Source organism: Bufo bufo, chromosome 8 (assembly GCF_905171765.1).
Source record: "Bufo bufo chromosome 8, aBufBuf1.1, whole genome shotgun sequence".
Taxonomy (NCBI): Eukaryota; Metazoa; Chordata; class Amphibia; order Anura; family Bufonidae; genus Bufo; species Bufo bufo.
Window position 1 is genome coordinate 214,960,918 of NC_053396.1, and position 20,817 is coordinate 214,981,734.

The following is a 20,817-nucleotide window of genomic DNA, read 5'->3' on the forward strand; positions in this document are numbered from 1 at the left end:
TCATGAGGCAACAGTGAAGAGCCACCTATACTCCATGGTGCCCTTAAACCTTGCTCAGGTTCACACGACCAATCAGGAGAAGGATAGAGCCAATCTTAAATAGGGCCTCCACCTTCTTGTCCACCTCAGTCCACCTTCTTGTCCACCTCTGTCCACCTCAGTCCACCTTCTTGTCCACCTCAGTCCACCTTCTTGTCCACCTCAGTCCACCTTCTTGTCCACCTTAGTCCACCTTAGTAGTGTTTGCAAATGTCATCAAACTCAGCCCCATTAATGATCATCTTCTCAAACGTTCTGTACCATATCTATAGTCATCCAGAAGTTTTTAGCATACATTTAATCTGATTTGACATCTGGCAACTTTTTTGAAAATGTTTCCCATCAACTTGAAATTCCTAAGCATTGTGAACATTTCCCTCTTAAAGATATCTGCAGAAAAGCTCTCCTCAAAGAGAAAGTTTTGGTCGTTGATTGTAAGGTAGTGACCACCACTAGGTAGCACTATAGAAGTGTCTTATTCTTGGAAGAGAGCTATTCTGCATATCATTTTTCCCAAAGTGCATTGCATGTCCAGGAAGGCAGGGGCTGATTGGCCTTACAGGGAAATTTCCTGGTGGGTCGATGCCTAGGGGGCGACCTGGGGCCTCCTTATGGCCGGCCAGTGGAAGTTTTTGAGGATCTATTTTGTGCTGCTAGCAGTATTTTGTGATGGACTGTGGTGTTTGTTTCTGTTGGTGTCGTATATTGTGCCACAATATGGTATTGTTGTCTCTGACTTCCATAAATTTGGACCCGACTACAAAACGGGGCCACTTTTAGTATTTTTTTCCAGGGCCACTTTAAGTTCCCAGTCCGCTACTGCTGCAAGGAGAAACAGTACCTTCAGAAACCTACATGAAAAGCCCATCACCTAGTCAATTAATTACCATCCTGTGCACTGACAAGGGGCAAGAATCCCAAAAATAGAAGTCTGCAGATAGGTCCCTATTTAGAAGGATCTTGGTTTAGCTACAATCCTTAGTCATGATACAAGGTCTACTAATGGGTCGGATATTGACTACAGGGTATCTACCTCCTCTAGGAAACTCTACAGAGACAGTCTCCTTCCTCTTGGAGGAGAACTTATCTGCATTTCTTTTTCCCCCCTGAAAGTATTGCCTATCCTTAAGACTCTGGTGCTCCTGAAAGAAAATCAGTATCTTCAGAACCCTTTAAAGATAACAAGCCCCTGGCAAGACCCCATGTACACTGTCTTGCTTTAGACATGGGCCTTGCATCCCTATGGGTCTATATAGTGAAGTCAAAGTCTAAGAGCAGCCATATGGCGCCACCCTGAGGCACAGTGCTCAGCCCAACAAGCTAAAAAAAAAGTAACCCAGTTGCACGTGATGGTACATCATGGGTCCATAGTAGGTTGTGGGTGCTGTATTACAGATCCATAAAACACTTAACCATACAATAGTCATGTGGGCTAGGGCTAGGAGAGTCATTATGTTCATAAAGAGGTTGTTCAGCCATATTTTATAGAACTACTAAAAATGCTTTAAAATAACTCAGTTAACTGACCCCCCCGCTGCCTCCATTTCGGTGCTTCCTATATCCTTCACCAGTCCCCCTTCTTCGTCTTCCTTCTCTTCATGGAAAGTAACCACTCTGCCAATCACTGGCCTTATTGGGTCACCCCTGAGACCCTGTTGCTACTAAAGCAGGGTCACAGCTCGGCTTTCTTCACCCAGGCTGCACTAGTCCTGTATCTGAATACCCTGATCAACACAGGGTAGCATGTTGGACATCTTCTGGCACCCAGCCTCTGGTGAACATGCCCCGTCAGCTCTTCTCAATAACAGTCCAACAATATGGCCGCCATTACTACTCATCATACTTTTGTAACAGAAAAAATACACACTGTAACTAGTTACTGTATTTTTGAAAAATTTAACCACACAATATTTCAGTTTTATTGCTAAAAACTTGGAACAAAAATGTTTTTTTTTTTTTTTATTCTTTTTGAAATTGTGAGTTTTGTATTTATTGTCGGCGCTGTATGAGATCATTGCACATGTAAGATGGATGGAGAACATTCCAGGCTTCTCATTCCATCCGGGCATCCAAAATAAGCAAAGAAGCCAGAAATTGAGATAATTCAGGTTATGACAATGTCGCCTGTGGATCTTTTTCAAATTCAAGTAAAATGCAGGTGTTTGGCGAGAGGCTCCACATGAAAAAAAAAGACAATAAAAAAAAAAAAAAGACTGTTCTGTCTTGTGTTAAGCAGAAGATGCCAGTCACAGTTGTACAGTTTTACACAATGTGTTCAGTTAGAACGAGAGAGTTTTTTTTTTCTTAAAGGGGTTGTCTTGTTTGTGGAACCCAGTTTAGAACTCTGGCTTCATAGAGGGGGGTCTCCCATTCAGGACCCTCCTCTAGCAGGTGCAGATAGCGTCTCTCACTCTGGAGGACCTACCATGCCCATGCACTACGTGAAATGATTAATTTGAATGATAACCGTTTAATGCTTTTTTTCACCTGTGGTGGCACTGCAGCAAAATGTTACACTTCCTGTAAGGTTTTCCAACAAGCTAATCTTTGGTTCTCCGAGGAGCAGAAATTCTTGCAATTATCATGTTTTTAGGGGTTGTTTGTAAGAACAATTCTTGGAAACCCCTTTAAGAATCAATTCTGTATACACTGCATTGATTCCTTTAAGAAAAAAAAAATCATCATACCACCCCTTTAAGACTCAATACTGCATATAATACCACCCCTTTAAGACTCAATACTGCATATACTGCATTGATTCCTTTAAGAAAAAATAAATCATCATACCTTTTAAATACCAATTCCCACAATCCCATCAACCGACAGCACTCTGATGTAAGTGGAACCTATAGCTATGACCTTTATCCTTTTTCCATGAATAAAATGCCAAAAAAACAGTGAAGACTGACACACAAGGAAACACTGTAGCAAGGGAGTAATCTCTGGATGTCAAGGCAAATTAACATGTGGAAAGTCATGTCATAAGCTCCATGGGTCCTGTAATGGCTGATATTAGTGGTTGTCACCCTACATCCGAGACCACGGAGAATAGTGACCAACTTCATATTTATATGGAGCCTTTAAATAATTTGTGTTATCTCCTAAGTAACATCCGGACAGAAAACATTTGGTATTAATAAGTTAATGAATCTGCACTTTTGATGGAGGGAGGAGGTTGGCGCATCACATAATCCACTTGTGTTCGGGATCACTTGCCGCTAATTAGAAGGCTTCCAGTGAAGTGGCGCTAAGTGATTGGGTGAAACGTCTGCAGAATACAATTAGGAAGTTTGGAGGACACTTGTCGGCACGCTCAGCAATGTTTTCCCCCGCCCGATGCGCCCTCTGCGCGACTGTTACACAACAAAGTGAACAATGTGGCGCATTTATAACAGACACAACATTTCAATTATTCTTAATCTAAATTGATACAATTTATACGATTCTTCTCGCCCCTCCCATACTTGAGACGGGGAAATTGAATTTTTAAAGGGATTATCACATAAACAACATGTATCCCCTGTACACAGGGTCGGTGGTAAGTGTCTGATTGGGGGGGATGGGGAGTCCAAGACTCAGAGGAGTCTGAATGGAACAGCGGACACACATGCACATTCACTATCTAAGGGCCCAACATTTTAGACATTGAATAGAGCAGCAAAGAGCATGTGTGTCCTCCACTTAAAGGGGTTATCCCATGACTAATATAAAAATGAAAACCATCTTATAGTACCAGACAACCTCTTTCTAATAAAGCTAGAACCAGTCCTGTACCTCAAATGGATCCAGAGATCTCCACAGTCATTGCTCTGCTAGATTTATATCAAGCTGACAGCTCACAAGGAGTGTCCTTTTCTTCAGCAGCTGAGGGGGCGTGTCTGTGCTCTCCCTATCACAGCTCATGGGGCGTGTCCATGCTCTCCCTATCACAGCTCAGGTGATGTGTCCATGCTCTCCCTATCACAGCTCAGTGGCGTATCCGTGCTCTCCCTATCACAGCTCAGGGGGCGTGTCCATGCTCTCCCTATCACAGCTCAGGGGGCATGTCCATGCTCTCCCTGTCACAGCTCAGGGGGCGTGTCCATGCTCTCCCTATCACAGCTCAGGGGGCGTGTCCATGCTATCCCTGTCACAGCTCAGGGGGCGTGTCCGTGCTCTCCCTATCACAGCTCAGGGGGCGTGTCCATGCTCTCCCCATCACAACTCAGGGGGCGTGTCCATGCTCTCCCTATCACAGCTCAGGTGGCGTGTCCATGCTCTCCCTATCACAGCTCAGTGGCGTATCCATGCTCTCCCTATCACAGCTCAGGTGATGTGTCCATGCTCTCCCTATCACAGCTCAGGGGCGTATCCGTGCTCTCCCTATCACAGCTCAGGGGGCGTATCCGTGCTCTCCCTATCACAGCTCAGGGGGCGTGTCCATGCTCTCCCTATCACAGCTCAGGGGGCGTGTCCATGCTCTCCCCGTCACAGCTCAGGGGGCGTGTCCATGCTCTCCCTATCACAGCTCAGGGGGCGTGTCCGTGCTCTCCCTATCACAGCTCAGGAGGCAGTTGGAGGATGAAACTGAACATGTGCGACCATCTGAGTGAGCAGGACAAAGAAATAAGAAAAAGAACAAACAGCAGGTGGCGCTATACAGATACATTTTATTGGATAACTCAGGGGCTATGCAAAAAATTTTATTACATGCAATTACAAAAGTATTCAGATCCAGGTGCGGGTTTGAAAACTGTAGAATATTTTTCATGGAACAACCCCTTAAAAGGGGTTTTCCAGGGGTTCAATTTTGATGTCTTATTCTCAGGATATTTGGTAGGTGGGGCTCCAACTCCCGGCACAACCTCCAATCAGCTGTTTGAAGAGGCTGTGGAGCTCCAGTTGAGCGCTGCAGCCTCCTCACAGCACATTAAACACAGCGCCACACATAGTATAGTGGCTGTGCTTGGTATTGCAGCCCAGGTCCATTCTTTTGAATGTGATGGAGCTGCAGATAGGCTATGTTACCAATGTATGCAATGTCACTGGCCTCTTCAAACAGCTGATTATGGGGGTGTCGGGAGTCGGACCCCCCACACCCATCAGATATTGATGACCTATCCTGAGGACAGATCATCAATGTTCTACTACATATAATAGAGACTCAGCGGCCACCAGCAATTTTTTTTTTTACTTTTTATCACCCGATGTCGGTTTTTGTTATGCTTGTAATTTTTCTATCAATAAAGTTTTGAGGATTTTTAAGACCCTGGAATATTCATCTGGGAAACCCATTGAAAACTGTGCTGCAACCGTCCAGCTAGGTGAATGGGGAGGGGCTCATTTCCCCAATTCTAGTGATTGGGGGGGGGTTCCATCAATGGAGCCTCCAGCAATCAGACATTATCACCCATTCTGCAGGTAGGTGATGTAACTGTTTCTTGGGAGAACCCATTTAAAGGGTATGAATACTTTTGCAACCAGTTATTATTTTTTGTACTATAATGGCAACTTTACAATTAAATTACCGTTTTCTGTACACAGCTCTTATGCAGACCTACGTCTATAAACAAACCCCATTTTCAGCCCGCCCCTCCTGCCAGGCCTTACTCCACTCTCGTAGCGTCTTCTGCTGTCTGTACGTTAACAGGGAGAGGGTAAAAACCAAAGTATATTAGAAAGCCTCTTTAAGCTGTCTCAAACAACAAACTCCTCTCTGCTATATCAGTATATGTCTTGTATATCCTTTTGAAAAACTGTAACCAATGCGGTTATAAAAACGTTGGATTACAAGCCTCCTTAAAGGAGCACTCTAGGGACGGCTGATGCACCGCGATATGCCCAGATCAATATGGGAAGGGCATGACACAAGAAATCTGTTTCTGACATCCCGTGAATCCCAAAGTATAACAATGTATCAATGTCCCAGACTGTTCCCTATGCTTGATTAAACGAAGGGTTAAAGAACAAAGCTAAGTGATGTTCTAGAAAAGGATTCAGCAGATTCTACTTGAAAGCACATTGTCTAAATAATTAACCTGCATTTGTTCTCACCACAATGTGAAGTAGATAACGCCTTAAATATACCGCATCATCCTGCACAGCGACTCCAGGGCTACTCCATCTAGCAGAGCTCAGTCCAGCACTGGTGTAGTGTCATGTAATGTGAATGGAGACATCGCGATTCAGCACAGGGGCCCCTGTGACTCCGCAGTAGATTGAATGCTGCTATCCCGTATCAAGAACAATCATGGGACCTATGATATACTGCAACATACCTGTGTGACATGATTTATACTCTACCAGTATAAATCATGTCACACATACATACTCCCATCTATATGACCTGAACTGTACAGTTGATAGGGAGGTGTCAAAACTTGTAAAATGTGTTATCTGTAGATGGCAGTATTATACAGAAGTAGTTAAATTCTTGTACATAGGAGGCAGTATTATAGTAGTTATATTCTTGTACATAGGAGGCAGTATTATAGTAGTTATATTCTTGTACATAGGAGCAGTATTATAGTAGTTATATTCTTGTACATAGGAGGCAGTATTATAGTAGTTATATTCTTGTACATAGGGAGCAGTATTATAGTAGTTATATTCTTGTACATAGGAGGCAGTATTATAGTAGTTATATTCTTGTACATAGGAGCAGTATTATAGTAGTTATATTCTTGTACATAGGAGCAGTATTATAGTAGTTATATTCTTGTACATAGGAGCAGTATTATAGTAGTTATATTCTTATACATAGGAGCAGTATTATAGTAGTTATATTCTTGTACAGAGGAGCAGTATTATAGTAGTTATATTCTTGTACATAGGAGCAGTATTATAGTAGTTATATTCTTGTACATAGGAGCAGTATTATAGTAGTTATATTCTTGTACATAGGAGCAGTATTATAGTAGTTATATTCTTGAACATTGGAGCAGTATTATAGTAGTTATATTCTTGTACATAGGAACAGTATTATAGTAGTCATATTCTTGTACATAGGAGGCAGTATTATAGTAGTTATATTATTGTACATAGGAGGCAGTATTATAGTAGTTATATTATTGTACATAGGAGGCAGTATTATAGTAGTTATATTCTTGTACATAGGAGGCAGTATTATAGTAGTTATATTATTGTACATAGGAGGCAGTATTATAGTAGTTATATTATTGTACATAGGAGGCAGTATTATAGTAGTTATATTCTTGAACATAGGAGCAGTATTATAGTAGTTATATTCTTGTACATAGGAGCAGTATTATAGTAGTTATATTCTTGAACATTGGAGCAGTATTATAGTAGTTATATTCTTGAACATTGGAGCAGTATTATAGTAGTTATATTCTTGTACATAGGAACAGTATTATAGTAGTTATATTCTTGTACATAGGAGCAGTATTATAGTAGTTATATTCTTGAACATTGGAGCAGTATTATAGTAGTTATATTCTTGTACATAGGAACAGTATTATAGTAGTCATATTCTTGTACATAGGAGGCAGTATTATAGTAGTTATATTATTGTACATAGGAGGCAGTATTATAGTAGTTATATTATTGTACATAGGAGGCAGTATTATAGTAGTTATATTCTTGTACATAGGAGCAGTATTATAGTAGTTATATTCTTGTACATAGGAGCAGTATTATAGTATTTATATTCCTGTATATAGGAGCAGTATTATAGTAGTTATATTCTTGTACATAGGGGCAGTATTATAGTAGTTATATTCTTGTACATAGGAGCAGTATTATAGTAGTTATATTCTTGTACATAGGAGCAGTATTATAGTAGTTATATTCTTGTACATAGGAGCAGTATTATAGTAGTTATATTCTTGTACATAGGAGCAGTATTATAGTAGTTATATTCTTGTACATAGGAGCAGTATTATAGTAGTTATATTCTTGTACATAGGAGCAGTATTATAGTAGTTATATTCTTGTACATAGGAGCAGTATTATAGTAGTTATATTCTTGTACATAGTAGCAGTATTATAGTAGTTATATTCTTGTACATAGGAGCAGTATTATAGTAGTTATATTCTTGTACATAGGAGCAGTATTATAGTAGTTATATTCTTGTACATAGGAGGCAGTATTATAGTAGTTATATTCTTGTACATAGGAGCAGTATTATAGTAGTTATATTCTTGTACATAGGAGCAGTATTATAGTAGTTATAGACTTGTACATAGGAGCAGTATTATAGTAGTTATATTCTTATACATAGGAGCAGTATTATAGTAGTTATATTCCTGTACAGAAGAGCAGTATTATACAAATATTTAAAAAAATTAAATTTCTGGTTTACAAATTGTCAGATATAACGGCATTAACTCTTAATAAACATGCCGGGTCCCTATGTGAACTTGACATTCTCTGTTTTCTTTTTCCGCTAGCATCCAGCGACCCATGAACCTCACATTATTTCCTTGTCTCAATGTTAATCCCTTCAAAAGACAATATATCAGGTTTTTCTTCTTATTTTTGAAAAGCGTCTCCTCTGTCTCCAGGAAAGGTTACCGTCCACCCGGGGGGTTGTTGTGTCTCATCTTAGAGAACCTTCGCTTATTTGCCAACAAAAGTCCATTAGGATCAGTCGTCTCCATCCACAGACTGGTCCCCTCTCTGACCCCCTCTGCTGGCGATCAATGCCCGCTTATGATTTCTAAGACTCATCACAAAGTCCAGCAGACCACACTGATATAAAGGAGACTCTGAGAATATTGTAAGGAATTAAAGAAAGCCCTTTTATTGCTGTCATTAGCGTCTTGGCCTCTTTTAATGCAAACAATAACTGGACTTCAATGGAGCTTGTAGGTAAAGATCTAATCAACAGCAGTTTTGTATCGATCCCTCTCGGGCGCTGCCAGGAAACAGCTCATACAGGAGCCCGATCACAAGATCTAAATAATACAAACATATTATTTATTAAGTAGCTCTTGATTTTCAGCGTTAACTTAACCGGAGTCCGTCATCTTCTGAAGCTTTGTGTAAATTTAGAGTAATCGGTCCATTTTATTCAGTTTCTCATAACGATACATATTTTTGTTAGGACTCTGCTTCTTTCATTCTTTAGATGTCGTAGTGCTGATTTTGTCATTTTCTATAACACTTTGGAATTTAGGATATCTAGTGGGACTTTTACATGGGACTGCAGGCAAACTTGCTGCATTATGCTTACTTAAAGTTATTACACTTGTAGCTCTGCTACGCGGGGGTTTTCTGTAGTAGACATTGCACTAACGCAGCGCTCTGTGCTCTAATATTGTGTTGCTTTCAGGGCTCGACTAAACTCTTTGCAGTTCTCTGGTCAAATGTTTTCAACGTTCTATTTATTTCTTTATTTTTTTGGATGAAGCGAAATGGAGAAAATATTTTTTATAATATTTGCTAAGTAATTGTTCCAGATTATGATTAAAATACCATCATATTGTACCCACATAATATTTTCACAGGGAGCCTACTGCCTACATAATAAAACCAAATAATGAACTCCTAGCACTGCCGCACAAGGCTGGCGTCGACACCCGGTATACCCGGGCAAGTGCCAGGGCCCACAGCAAAGCTGCCAGAGACCAAAAGCAATAAGTGGAGGGGGCACACAGGACTTTATTACTATGGAGGGGGCACAGAGTTCTTTATTACTATGGAGGGGGCACAGAGGTCTTTATTACTATGGAGGGGGCACAAAGGACTTTATTACTATGGAGGGGGCACAGAGATCTTTATTACTATGGAGGGGGCACACAGGACTTTATTACTATGGAGGGGGCACAGAGTTCTTTATTACTATGGAGGGGGCACAGAGGCCTTTATTACTATGGAGGGGGCACAAAGGACTTTATTACTATGGAGGGGGCACAGAGATCTTTATTACTATGGAGGGGGCACACAGGACTTTATTACTATGGAGGGGGCACAGAGATCTTTATTACTATGGAGGGGGCACAGAGGTCTTTATTACTATGGAGGGGGCACAGAGGGCATTTCTACTATGGAGGGGGCACAGAGGGAATTACTACTCTGGAGGGGGTACAGAGGGCATTACTAATGTGAAGGGGTCACAATGGGCATTTCTACTCTGGAGGGGGAACAGAGCCAGGGGGCATTATTACAATGAACGGGGCACAGTAGGCATTGTTACTGTGAAAAGGGCACAATGGGGATTTCTACTATGAAGGGGGCACAATGGGGATTATTACTGTGAAGGGGGCACAGATAGGACATTACAACTGTGAAAGGGGCACAGAGAGGGCATAACTACTGTGAGGGGGCACACATCTGTACAAAACTACTGTGAAGCTTGTACAATGAGGGCAATACTGCTGTGAGGGGGTACAATTATTATTTTTTAAGTATTGGGGGGGAGTGGGGTTGCCAGAGAAAGGACCCGCCCCAGGTGCCAAACACTGTAGGCACACCACTGAACTATTTGCTCGCCGATCAACCATTGAGCCACCAGCGCTCCACAGCAGCAGCAGCACGATGTCCTCACACATGGTCCTGCGGATCTGTGTAGGAGGAGGAGCGGGGCAGGCTGGGAATCGGCCTCTGCTCCTCCTACACCGCAGAGCCATGTGTCACAGTATCCTGCTGATGGGGAGCGCGGATCATGGGAGGAGCCAGGGGCCTGAGGCCAGGAGCACGGATCATGGGAGGAGCCAGGGGACTGAGGCCAGGAGCGCGGATCATGGGAGGAGCCAGGAGCCTGAGGCCAGGAGCGCGGATCATGGGAGGAGCCAGGGGCCTGAGGCCAGGAGCACGGATCATGGGAGGAGCCAGGGGCCTGAGGCCAGGAGTGCGGATCATGGGAGGAGCCAGGGGCCTGAGGCCAGGAGCGCGGATCATGGGAGGAGCCAGGAGACTGAGGCCAGGAGCGCGGATCATGGGAGGAGCCAGGGGCCTGAGGCCAGGAGCGTGGATCATGGGAGGAGCCAGGGGCCTGAGGCCAGGAGCGCGGATCATGGGAGGGGCCAGGGGGCTGAGGCCAGGAGCGCGGATCATGGGAGGAGCCAGGAGACTGAGGCCAGGAGCGCGGATCATGGGAGGAGCCAGGGGACTGAGGCCAGGAGGATTTATTGTTTGTTTTTTTCACTTTCTGTGAAGGGGGCACATCTGGGCAAAACCACTGTGAAGGGGGCACATCTGGGCAAAACCACTGTGAAAGGGGCACATATCTTGGCATATCGATCGTAAGAGGACGCATATCTACTGTGAGGGGGCATATATCTTGGCAAATCTACTATGAAGGGGGCACATAGCTGTGAGTAGACCTGAGGGACTGAAACACTGGGTAGAAAATAAAACTAGGCACATAAGGACTGATTCCCATATATCCGCTCTGTAGCATGCTCTGTGTAAGGTATTTTATCTATAATACATGCAGTTTCATTGCTGTAAGCGCCATGCAAAATGCCCTAAGGGGGCCACTGAGACTTTATCGCCCAAGGGCCCACATGAATCTGGAGCCGGCCCATCTGCCGCACAATGCCTGAAATAGCTGTGCTAAATAGTGCATAAATAATACTGCCAGACAGTACCCACATAATGCTATAATACATTGAACACACAGTTGTACTATACATTGTGAAAAGTGGTAGTATTGTAAAATGCTCCTATAACGCCACCGAAGTGCTGAAAAAAATGCTGTCATACAGTGCCCACATAATATTTCTATAGAGTGCCTACAGAATTTTTTAATTCAGTAGACACAGTACTATTAATTCAGTGCCAGGAATTGCTTTGCTTTATAGTGCATAATACAATATAATGCCATATGATGCCAATATAATGCTGTCATTTCTTGAAAACATCAGTACTATGCAGTGACAGATCTAATATACCCAATATAATGCTATCCTATGTTGAACATATAGTAGTTCTATATAGCGCCAGACATAGCGGTGCTTTATAGTGCATACATAATACTACCATACAGTGTCTGCTGCCATATATTGATCACAGATTAGTGCTATTAGTATTACTATTTGTATTTGCATGTGTAATACTTCCATACAGTGTGCTGAGAAAATGCTTTAAATATATTGAACAAGTAATAGTACTATACAGTGTCAGACATAGCATTGCATAAATAATACTATCATGCAGTGCCCATCTAGTGACAGACGTAGCAGTACAGTGCTGGACATAGTATAAGTAATAATTCCATATAGTGCTCATAAAATACTATCAATGTATTGAACATATAATAGTACTATATAGTGGCAGAGATATCAGTGCTATATAGTGAATAAATAATGCCACCGTACATTGCCAAAATAATGTTATCAGAACACATAGTAGTATTATTCAGTGCTAGACACAACAGTGCATGAATAATACTGCCATGCAGTGACTATATAGTGCTAACATATATTGAACACATACGGTAAGTAATATTTTTCAGTGGAAGACATAGCATTTCTATACAGTACACTGATATGACCACTTTACAGTGTCAATATAATTCTATTATATATTGAACACATATTAGGTCTGTACAGTGCCAGACACAGCAGTGCATAAAAGTACTGCCATAGAGTGCCTATATAGTGTGACTGTATAGCGAACATATAGTAGTACTTTACCATGTCAGACATAGTGTATAACTCTTACTGCCATGCATTGCTTATATAATGCTACCATATATAGAACACATACTGTAGTAGTACTATACTGTGCCAGACATAGCAGAGCTATATAGTGTATAATATTACAGAACTGTCATGCAGTGGTCTTATAATACTGCAATATATTGAACCGATAGTAGCACAATACTGTACGAGACAAAGCAGAGCTTTATAGTGTATAAATAGTACTGCCATGCAGGGATCATATAATACTACTATATATTTAACACCTAATAGTACTATACTGTTCCAAAAATATCAGTGCTGTACAGTGCGAATTTAATTTTGCCATAAAAAATGCTGTCATACAGTGCCCACATAATGGCTCTTTAACTAATGTTCCCCAGTAGTGCAGTAACTGAATAATATCACGGCTCATGCTATGAGACAAGGTCTTTGTAGGTCAAGAGCTTCAGAGCTGGTGGCAGGTGATAGGGTTAGGTTAGTGGTGGCAGGTGATAGGGTTAGGTTAGTGGTGGCAGGTGATAGGGTTAGGTTAGTGGTGGCAGGTGATAGGGTTAGGTTAGTGGTGGCAGGTGATAGGGTTAGGTTAGTGGTGGCAGGTGATAGGGTTAGGTTAGTGGTTGCAGATGATAGGGTTAGGTTAGTGGTGGCAGATGATAGGGTTAGGTTAGTGGTGGCAGATGATAGGGTTAGGTTAGTGGTGGCAGGTGATAGGGTTAGGTTAGTGGTGGCAGATGATAGGGTTAGGTTAGTGGTGGCAGGTGATAGGGTTAGTTTAGTGGTGGCAGGTGATAGGGTTAGGTTAGTGGTGGCAGGTGATAGGGTTAGGTTAGTGGTGGCAGGTGATAGGGTTAGGTTAGTGGTGGCAGGTGATAGGGTTAGGTTAGTAGTGGCAGGTGATAGGGTTAGGTTAGTGGTGGCAGATGATAGGGTTAGGTTAGTGGTGGCAGGTGATAGGGTTAGGTTAGTGGTGGAAGATGATAGGGTTAGGTTAGTGGTGGCAGATGATAGGGTTAGGTTAGTGGTGGCAGGTGATAGGGTTAGGTTAGTGGTGATAGGGTTAGGTTAGTGGTGGCAGGTGATAGGGTTAGGTTAGTGGTGGCAGATGATAGGGTTAGGTTAGTGGTGGCAGATGATAGGGTTAGGTTAGTGGTGGCAGATGATAGGGTTAGGTTAGTGGTGGCAGGTGATGGGGTTAGGTTAGTGGTGGCAGGTGATGGGGTTAGGTTAGTGGTGGCAGGTGATAGGGTTAGGTTAGTGGTGGCAGATGATAGGGTTAGGTTAGTGGCGGCAGATGATAGGGTTAGTTTAGTGGTGGCAGGTGATAGGGTTAGGTTAGTGGTGGCAGGTGATAGGGTTAGGTTAGTGGTGGCAGGTGATAGGGTTAGGTTAGTGGTGGCAGGTGATAGGGTTAGGTTAGTAGTGGCAGGTGATAGGGTTAGGTTAGTGGTGGCAGATGATAGGGTTAGGTTAGTGGTGGCAGGTGATAGGGTTAGGTTAGTGGTGGAAGATGATAGGGTTAGGTTAGTGGTGGCAGATGATAGGGTTAGGTTAGTGGTGATAGGGTTAGGTTAGTGGTGGCAGGTGATAGGGTTAGGTTAGTGGTGGCAGGTGATAGGGTTAGGTTAGTGGTGGCAGATGATAGGGTTAGGTTAGTGGTGGCAGATGATAGGGTTAGGTTAGTGGTGGCAGATGATAGGGTTAGGTTAGTGGTGGCAGGTGATGGGGTTAGGTTAGTGGTGGCAGGTGATGGGGTTAGGTTAGTGGTGGCAGGTGATAGGGTTAGGTTAGTGGTGGCAGATGATAGGGTTAGGTTAGTGGTGGCAGATGATAGGGTTAGGTTAGCGGTGGCAGATGATAGGGTTAGGTTAGTGGTGGCAGGTGATAGGGTTAGGTTAGTGGTGGCAGATGATAGGGTTAGGTTAGTGGTGGCAGATGATAGGGTTAGGTTAGTGGTGGCAGATGATAGGGTTAGGTTAGTGGTGGCAGGTGATGGGGTTAGGTTAGTGGTGGCAGGTGATGGGGTTAGGTTAGTGGTGGCAGGTGATAGGGTTAGGTTAGTGGTGGCAGATGATAGGGTTAGGTTAGTGGTGGCAGATGATAGGGTTAGGTTAGTGGTGGCAGATGATAGGGTTAGGTTAGTGGTGGCAGGTGATGGGGTTAGGTTAGTGGTGGCAGATGATAGGGTTAGGTTAGTAGTGGCAGATGATAGGGTTAGGTTAGTGGTGGCAGGTGATAGGGTTAGGTTAGTGGTGGCAGATGATAGGGTTAGGTTAGTGGTGGCAGATGATAGGGTTAGGTTAGTGGTGGCAGATGATAGGGTTAGGTTAGTGGTGGCAGATGATAGGGTTAGGTTAGTGGTGGCAGATGATAGGGTTAGGTTAGTGGTGGCACCTAATTGTTTACACGGATTTAGTTAATTCCTTGAAGGACCCAAGAATCAATGAGTGTACATTGCTCTGTATAGACCCGTAATGTATAGTTCTGCACCTGTAAAAAGCAGATCATGTTATGCGACTTGTCGATGCCTCAGACTTGGCGGGATTTGATTTTATGCCATGCAAGAAACCGACTTTAGGAAGAAAAGACAAATGAACATATTTTTGTTTGCAGCTTATGTTCCATCACCAGGACCATCGAGGATCGTCTCCTCTTCCAGTAAAACCCATGCCGACAGCTCCACTAACTCAATACTTGTGTCCGCGGAGTTCATATTACAGTCGCCTCCTTAAGAGGGGCTAAAACATTATAGTACAAGACAATAATAATAATAATATAATACAACGTTATCTGCTCACATTCATTGCACGCGGCGACTGAATCTCTGATATAAAGCTCAATAAGCAAAGAGAAGGCAAAAAGAAGAAACTGTACAAGTTATCTGGAATGAATCCAACCATGTGGAGGACATCAGTAATAATACTGTAGGTCAGAGCAACTGGGCTTGTATCTTTTTTTCTTTTTTTAGTTAGTCATCCGTCTGGCTTTCTCACTTAGAGTGACTTGTATAAGGAATCTGTGGCATTAAATACTGGTGACTCATGTGTTAGTGGCTAGTATTTAATGCCGGAATGTTTAAAGCTCCTAAATTGTGTAAAGGCACCGGCCTCTACATAACTTAGGCGCATCCCCCCCCCCCTTCCCCTGGCATACAACAGCTTTAAATCAGGTGTAGATTTCGATAGTTTTCAATGCCAAAAAACTGGCGTGGAAAATATTAAATGAAATGGCTCTGTTTATACACATACACATGTTAAAGGGGTTATCCGAGTTGCACCACAATCTCGTGCAGCAGCCACTTCCATTAGACATGTGATCCTGGCCTGGTTCGAACCTACAGCGCATGCGTGAGTCTGAATCTCTCACCACAGCGCTAGCAAAAGAATCAGACTCCTGTATGTGCCATGTGTCCTAATGTGATCACATGCTCAATGTGCGGCACGTGATCCTAAAAGTGGCCGCTGCACAGGATCCCGGTGTTACCCAGATAACCCCTTTAATGTCAGAAGAAAGAGCTTTTTTTTTTCTGCTCAAGAATCCAAAAATGATGTCTTAAGGGGGGTAGAATCCCCGCCCCCGTTTATTCATAGATACGGTAGTATCAGAAGATGCGATAGCTTGTTTTGAACTAAAATATGATTATTGCAATGCTCACTTATAAACAGTAGAAAAATTGCAACAGGTTTTTGGGAAAAAGTAAAAGGCCCAAACGGATGTCACACAGATGTCATCCATTTTTTATTTTTTTTTTGCAGGTCCTTAGGGCTCATGAACACGGCTGGTGCACAGCCAACATCTGTGCGGCTTCCGCAGGTGGATCCAGACCCGTTCAACTTGAATGGTTCTGTGATCTGTCTGCACCGCGAAAAAATGTGTCCAAATGTTCTATTTTTTTTGCGGTGAGGAGGCACGGAGTAGTGCTCCCATGGGGTTCCATGCCTCCGTTCCGCACCGCACCTTCTGGATTGCTGACCCATTCAAGTGAATGGGTCCACATCCATAATGCTGTGCAAAAACGGTCATGGCCCATATATTGCGGAACCACTATTTGCTGCTGTTGACATGCTAAAATATGCTTATTACATGCATATGAACTGTAGGAGAATTTAAGCGTTTTTTTGGATAATTGTGATTTGTGAACAGCTCCCTGACTGTTAGGGCTTGTTCACATGACCAAACGGACTAGAATAATACATGACGGGGAACGGAGCAACGGATGCGGACAGCACACGGAGTGCTATCCGCAACTTTTGGGGCCCCATTGAAGTGAGTGACCCATTCAAAATGCGGCTCGGATGCGGAACAAAACCACGGTCGCGTGAATGAGCGCTCGTAGAAACAACGTTCGCGGTCTGCTCCTATTCTGTCCCTATTGATAAAACCTGACTTTCTGTCTGAACTAAATCTTCACAATCCCTGACCATAAAATGGCTTCCTTTTTTTGTGTCTACTGCAGATAGCACAGACACGTCCTGTCACCTCATTGGCTGACCTCACAATGGCGTCTGTCAATCGCCAGTCAATATCCTCCCTCCTGACTGGTTGACTGTCGGGCTGCCCGCAAAGCATTGTTGGCAAGCCTGCTGGTCCGAAAGTCAAGTGATCCTCCGTCTTCATCCTCCCTGCCCTGTTTCCTTCACAGTGAATTTTAAATATAAAATGTGGGGGGGGGGGGGGGGCACCCTTTAGCGCGATTGATCCGACGCAAATCGTCAAAACTTCGGAAAAGTTTTAAAAAATAATTTTTGTGAGATTCTAGGCCACTCCGATTCATTTAGAATTGACTTGCTCATCTCTACTCCGAGCTCTTCTATTCGTGTAAATGCGACCACAAGAAAAGGAGCAGAAATTATTCTAAGTTCATTTTGGCATTTCGGCCAGGCTGCAAAAAAAAGAAAAAAAAGTCATTTCAGCAGATGGATTTTCTGCAGTGGCGATAATATGAACATGACAGATTTGTGATGATAATTTAGGCTCACGCAATTATATTCCCTTTCTGCTGTTGCCAGGAACATCCAAATGTAAAAATGAGAACGCTCATCTACGGTTTGTTATATTCTGCAGATCTCGACTATTTTCTCTGTAATCGAGCCCAAATATTTCTCCAGACGCCTTGTCGATGCAGTTAATAGAAATTATGCGCCATTTACTGTTGATTGACCATATATTTTCTAAAACTGGTGGTTAATAGGGCCACGCTGAAAACAAAATAGAGTTCTGTTAGATTTCCGAAATTTTTGAACATTTCCCTGGCTGATGTTAACGCGCTCCTGTTGCCTAGATAGGAGGCTGTCTGACAATGTGATGTAATGTGCGAGATAATGAGCTGCGTTTTGTCACGTATTAGTGTAGAGAGTAAAGTGGTAGTCCATTTCTTAAAGGGACACTTCAATTCACATGATTAGATCACATCTTAAAGGGGTTATTCATGACTAATGTAAAGAATGAAAATCAGATATAATATAGTACATGACATCCTCTTTCTAACAAAGCTCGAACCAGCCCTGTACCTCACATGGAACCAGAGATCTCCCCATTCATTGCTCTGCTAGATGTATATCAAGCTGAAAACTCAAGGGGAGTGTCTTTTCTGCTGCAGCTCAGGGGGGCGTGTCTGTGCTCTGCCTATCACAGCTCAGGGGGGCGTGTCTGTGCTCTCCCTATCACAGCTCAGGAGGCGTGCCTGTGCTCTCCCTATCACAGCTCAGGAGGCATGTCCATGCTCTCCCTATCACAGCTCAGGGGGCGTGTCTGTGCTCTCCCATCACAGCTCTCCCTATTACAGCTCAGGGGGCATGTCTGTGCTCTCCCTATCACAGCTCAGGGGGCGAGTCTCAGCGCTCCCTATCACAGCTGAGGGGGGGTGTCTATGCTCTCCCTATCACAGCTCAGGAGGCGTGTCTGTGCTCTCCCTATCACAGCTCAGGAGGCGTGTCCATGCTCTCCCTATCACAGCTCAGGGGGCGTGTCTGTGCTCTCCATATCACAGCTCAGGAGGCAGTGCATGGATGAAACTGAGCATTTGTGACCTTCTCAGAGAGCAGGTCAAATAAATAAGAAAAAGAACAAGCAGCAGGTGGCGCTATACGGATACATTTTATTGAATAACTCAGTGGCTATGCAAAATTTTAAATTGCATGCAATTACTATCGAATATTTTCTTGTGGGACAACCCCTTTAAGGGGACAGTCTACTATGTCCTAAATTTTATTGAATGTCCAATAAAAAAATTATGCAACTGTCTTATTCCTTTTATGTTAAAATTTCTCACTATTTTCAACATCTCTGCCTTCTTTCAGTGAATGGGAAAAATTGTTCAGAGGCTGGAAACTCATCCTACCCTAGCCCTGATAACACAGTTGATCAGTTTGTTACAATGTATCAGTGTGGGGCCTCATGCACACGACCATATCCATTTTGCTCTCCAAAAAAATGCAGATCTGCAAAATTCTGAAATGGCCCATATGTCTGCAAAATAGACAAGAATAGGACATGTTCTATTTTTTTGCCGGACGGCCACACCGACATATGTATACAGACAGCACATGGTGTACTGTCCGCAATTTTTGCAGCCCCATAGAAATTTATCGATCCGCATCTGATCTTCAAAAAATGTGAATTTGAAGCAGGAAAAAAAAAATTACAAGCGTTTCCAGATTAGGTCCGGATGCGTTCAGTGATAACTGCGCGATTTGCCTGTGATCGTGTTCAGTTGTTCAGTTTTTATTTTGCAATGCGGTGTAATGCGTTTTGCACGCGCGCGATAAAAAACAGAATGTATACAAACAACATCTCTTAGCAACCATGCGTGGAAAACGCATCGCATCCGCACTTGCTTGCGGATGCGATGTAAATTTCACGCAGCTCCATTCACTTCTATAGGGCCAGCGTTGCGTGAAAATCACAGAATATGGAACATGCTGCGATTTTCACGCAACGCACAAGTGATGCGTGAAAACCAACGCACATGTACACAGCCCTATTGAAATGAATGGGTCTGGATTCCGTGCGGGCACAATGCTTTCGCCTCACGCAATATACTCGCTCGTGTGAAAGGGGCCTAAGGAACAGTTTGCAGTTTGATACTTTGTCAAGTTCACCGAGAATTGCTTACACTGATACATAGTAACAAACAGTCAACAATGTCAGCAGATTGTGGTAAGGAATTGTTTTCAACTTCTAATCCAAAAGGAGTGAAGGCTTCTGTTCACTAAGAGCAAGCAGAGGAATTTTAATGCAAAGCATGGTACAAAGTTAAGCAACTTTTGATTAGACAATGATTAAAGGGATCTTCGCATCTCATTAAGTGAAGACATATGGCTAAGATGGGTGAGGTCTGATCTCTGAGGATCTCACCGATCCTGTAAACTGCAGAACAGCTCAGTTTCAGTGCAATATGTTCATGTGTATGTTCATTTATGTAAATCAGTTATGAATTTTTATATTATTTACTTTGTTTTCTGTCTGTATTGCCTTTCAGGGTACTAAACCAACAGGAGGTCCAAGTGCAGCAACAGGTGGACCTCCACCACCACCTCCTCCACCACCACCGCCGTTTTTTGGTGGAACGGCCGCTGGTCCACCGCCACCACCACCACTTCCTGGTGGAGGTCCACCTCCTCCTCCACCGCTTCCTGGAGTTCCCCTGCCTCCTCCTCTAATGGGAGGCCCTCCACCACCACCACCTTTTGGAGGCATTCGATTTTCAGGACCTATGGCTCCACCACCTGTAACATTGCCTTTTGGGATGAAACCAAAGAAAGAATACAAACCGGAGACAACAATGAAGAGAATAAATTGGTCAAAGGTAAGAAGAGATCATATTTCTTTCTAGTCTATAGCAAGATCTGAGGATGAAGGTAGTCGAGATGGGTGAAGGCTCTTTGATGTGGGCGGAAGAATGGAACAATTTTGTAGAATAAGCATTCCTACAAATGGTCATTGACCCATCTAAAGGTGCTGCCAATCACATCTTCCAAGTGTCACGGGGTTCCGAAGGTGCACTCGGTCCCCCATTTCCCGCAGACCTGTTGCTTAGCTTTGGGAATGAGGATCTGTGTTTGACCTCATTCCCAGGGGGGCTTTACTAGCTGGGTGGTTCCCTGCTCCTAGTCTGCCTTGAGCGCCGAGCTGATCACTCAGTGCTCGACTGGTTGGTCTGGCGGTCATGTGACGCTGGCCACGTCACAT

General features: G+C 43.4%; 1 protein-coding gene across 4 annotated transcripts in view; it reads left to right on the forward strand.

Annotated features, from left to right (window-relative positions):
* Nucleotides 1-20,817, forward strand: part of DIAPH2 (diaphanous related formin 2) — a 1,253,176-nt gene that overhangs the window by 352,519 nt on the left and 879,840 nt on the right. For all 4 annotated transcript variants that reach the window (XM_040442348.1, XM_040442349.1, XM_040442347.1 and 1 more), the window contains one exon: nucleotides 20,108-20,434. In XM_040442348.1, coding sequence (XP_040298282.1) covers nucleotides 20,108-20,434 — 327 coding nt within the window. The remainder of the gene's footprint in view (nucleotides 1-20,107; nucleotides 20,435-20,817) is intronic.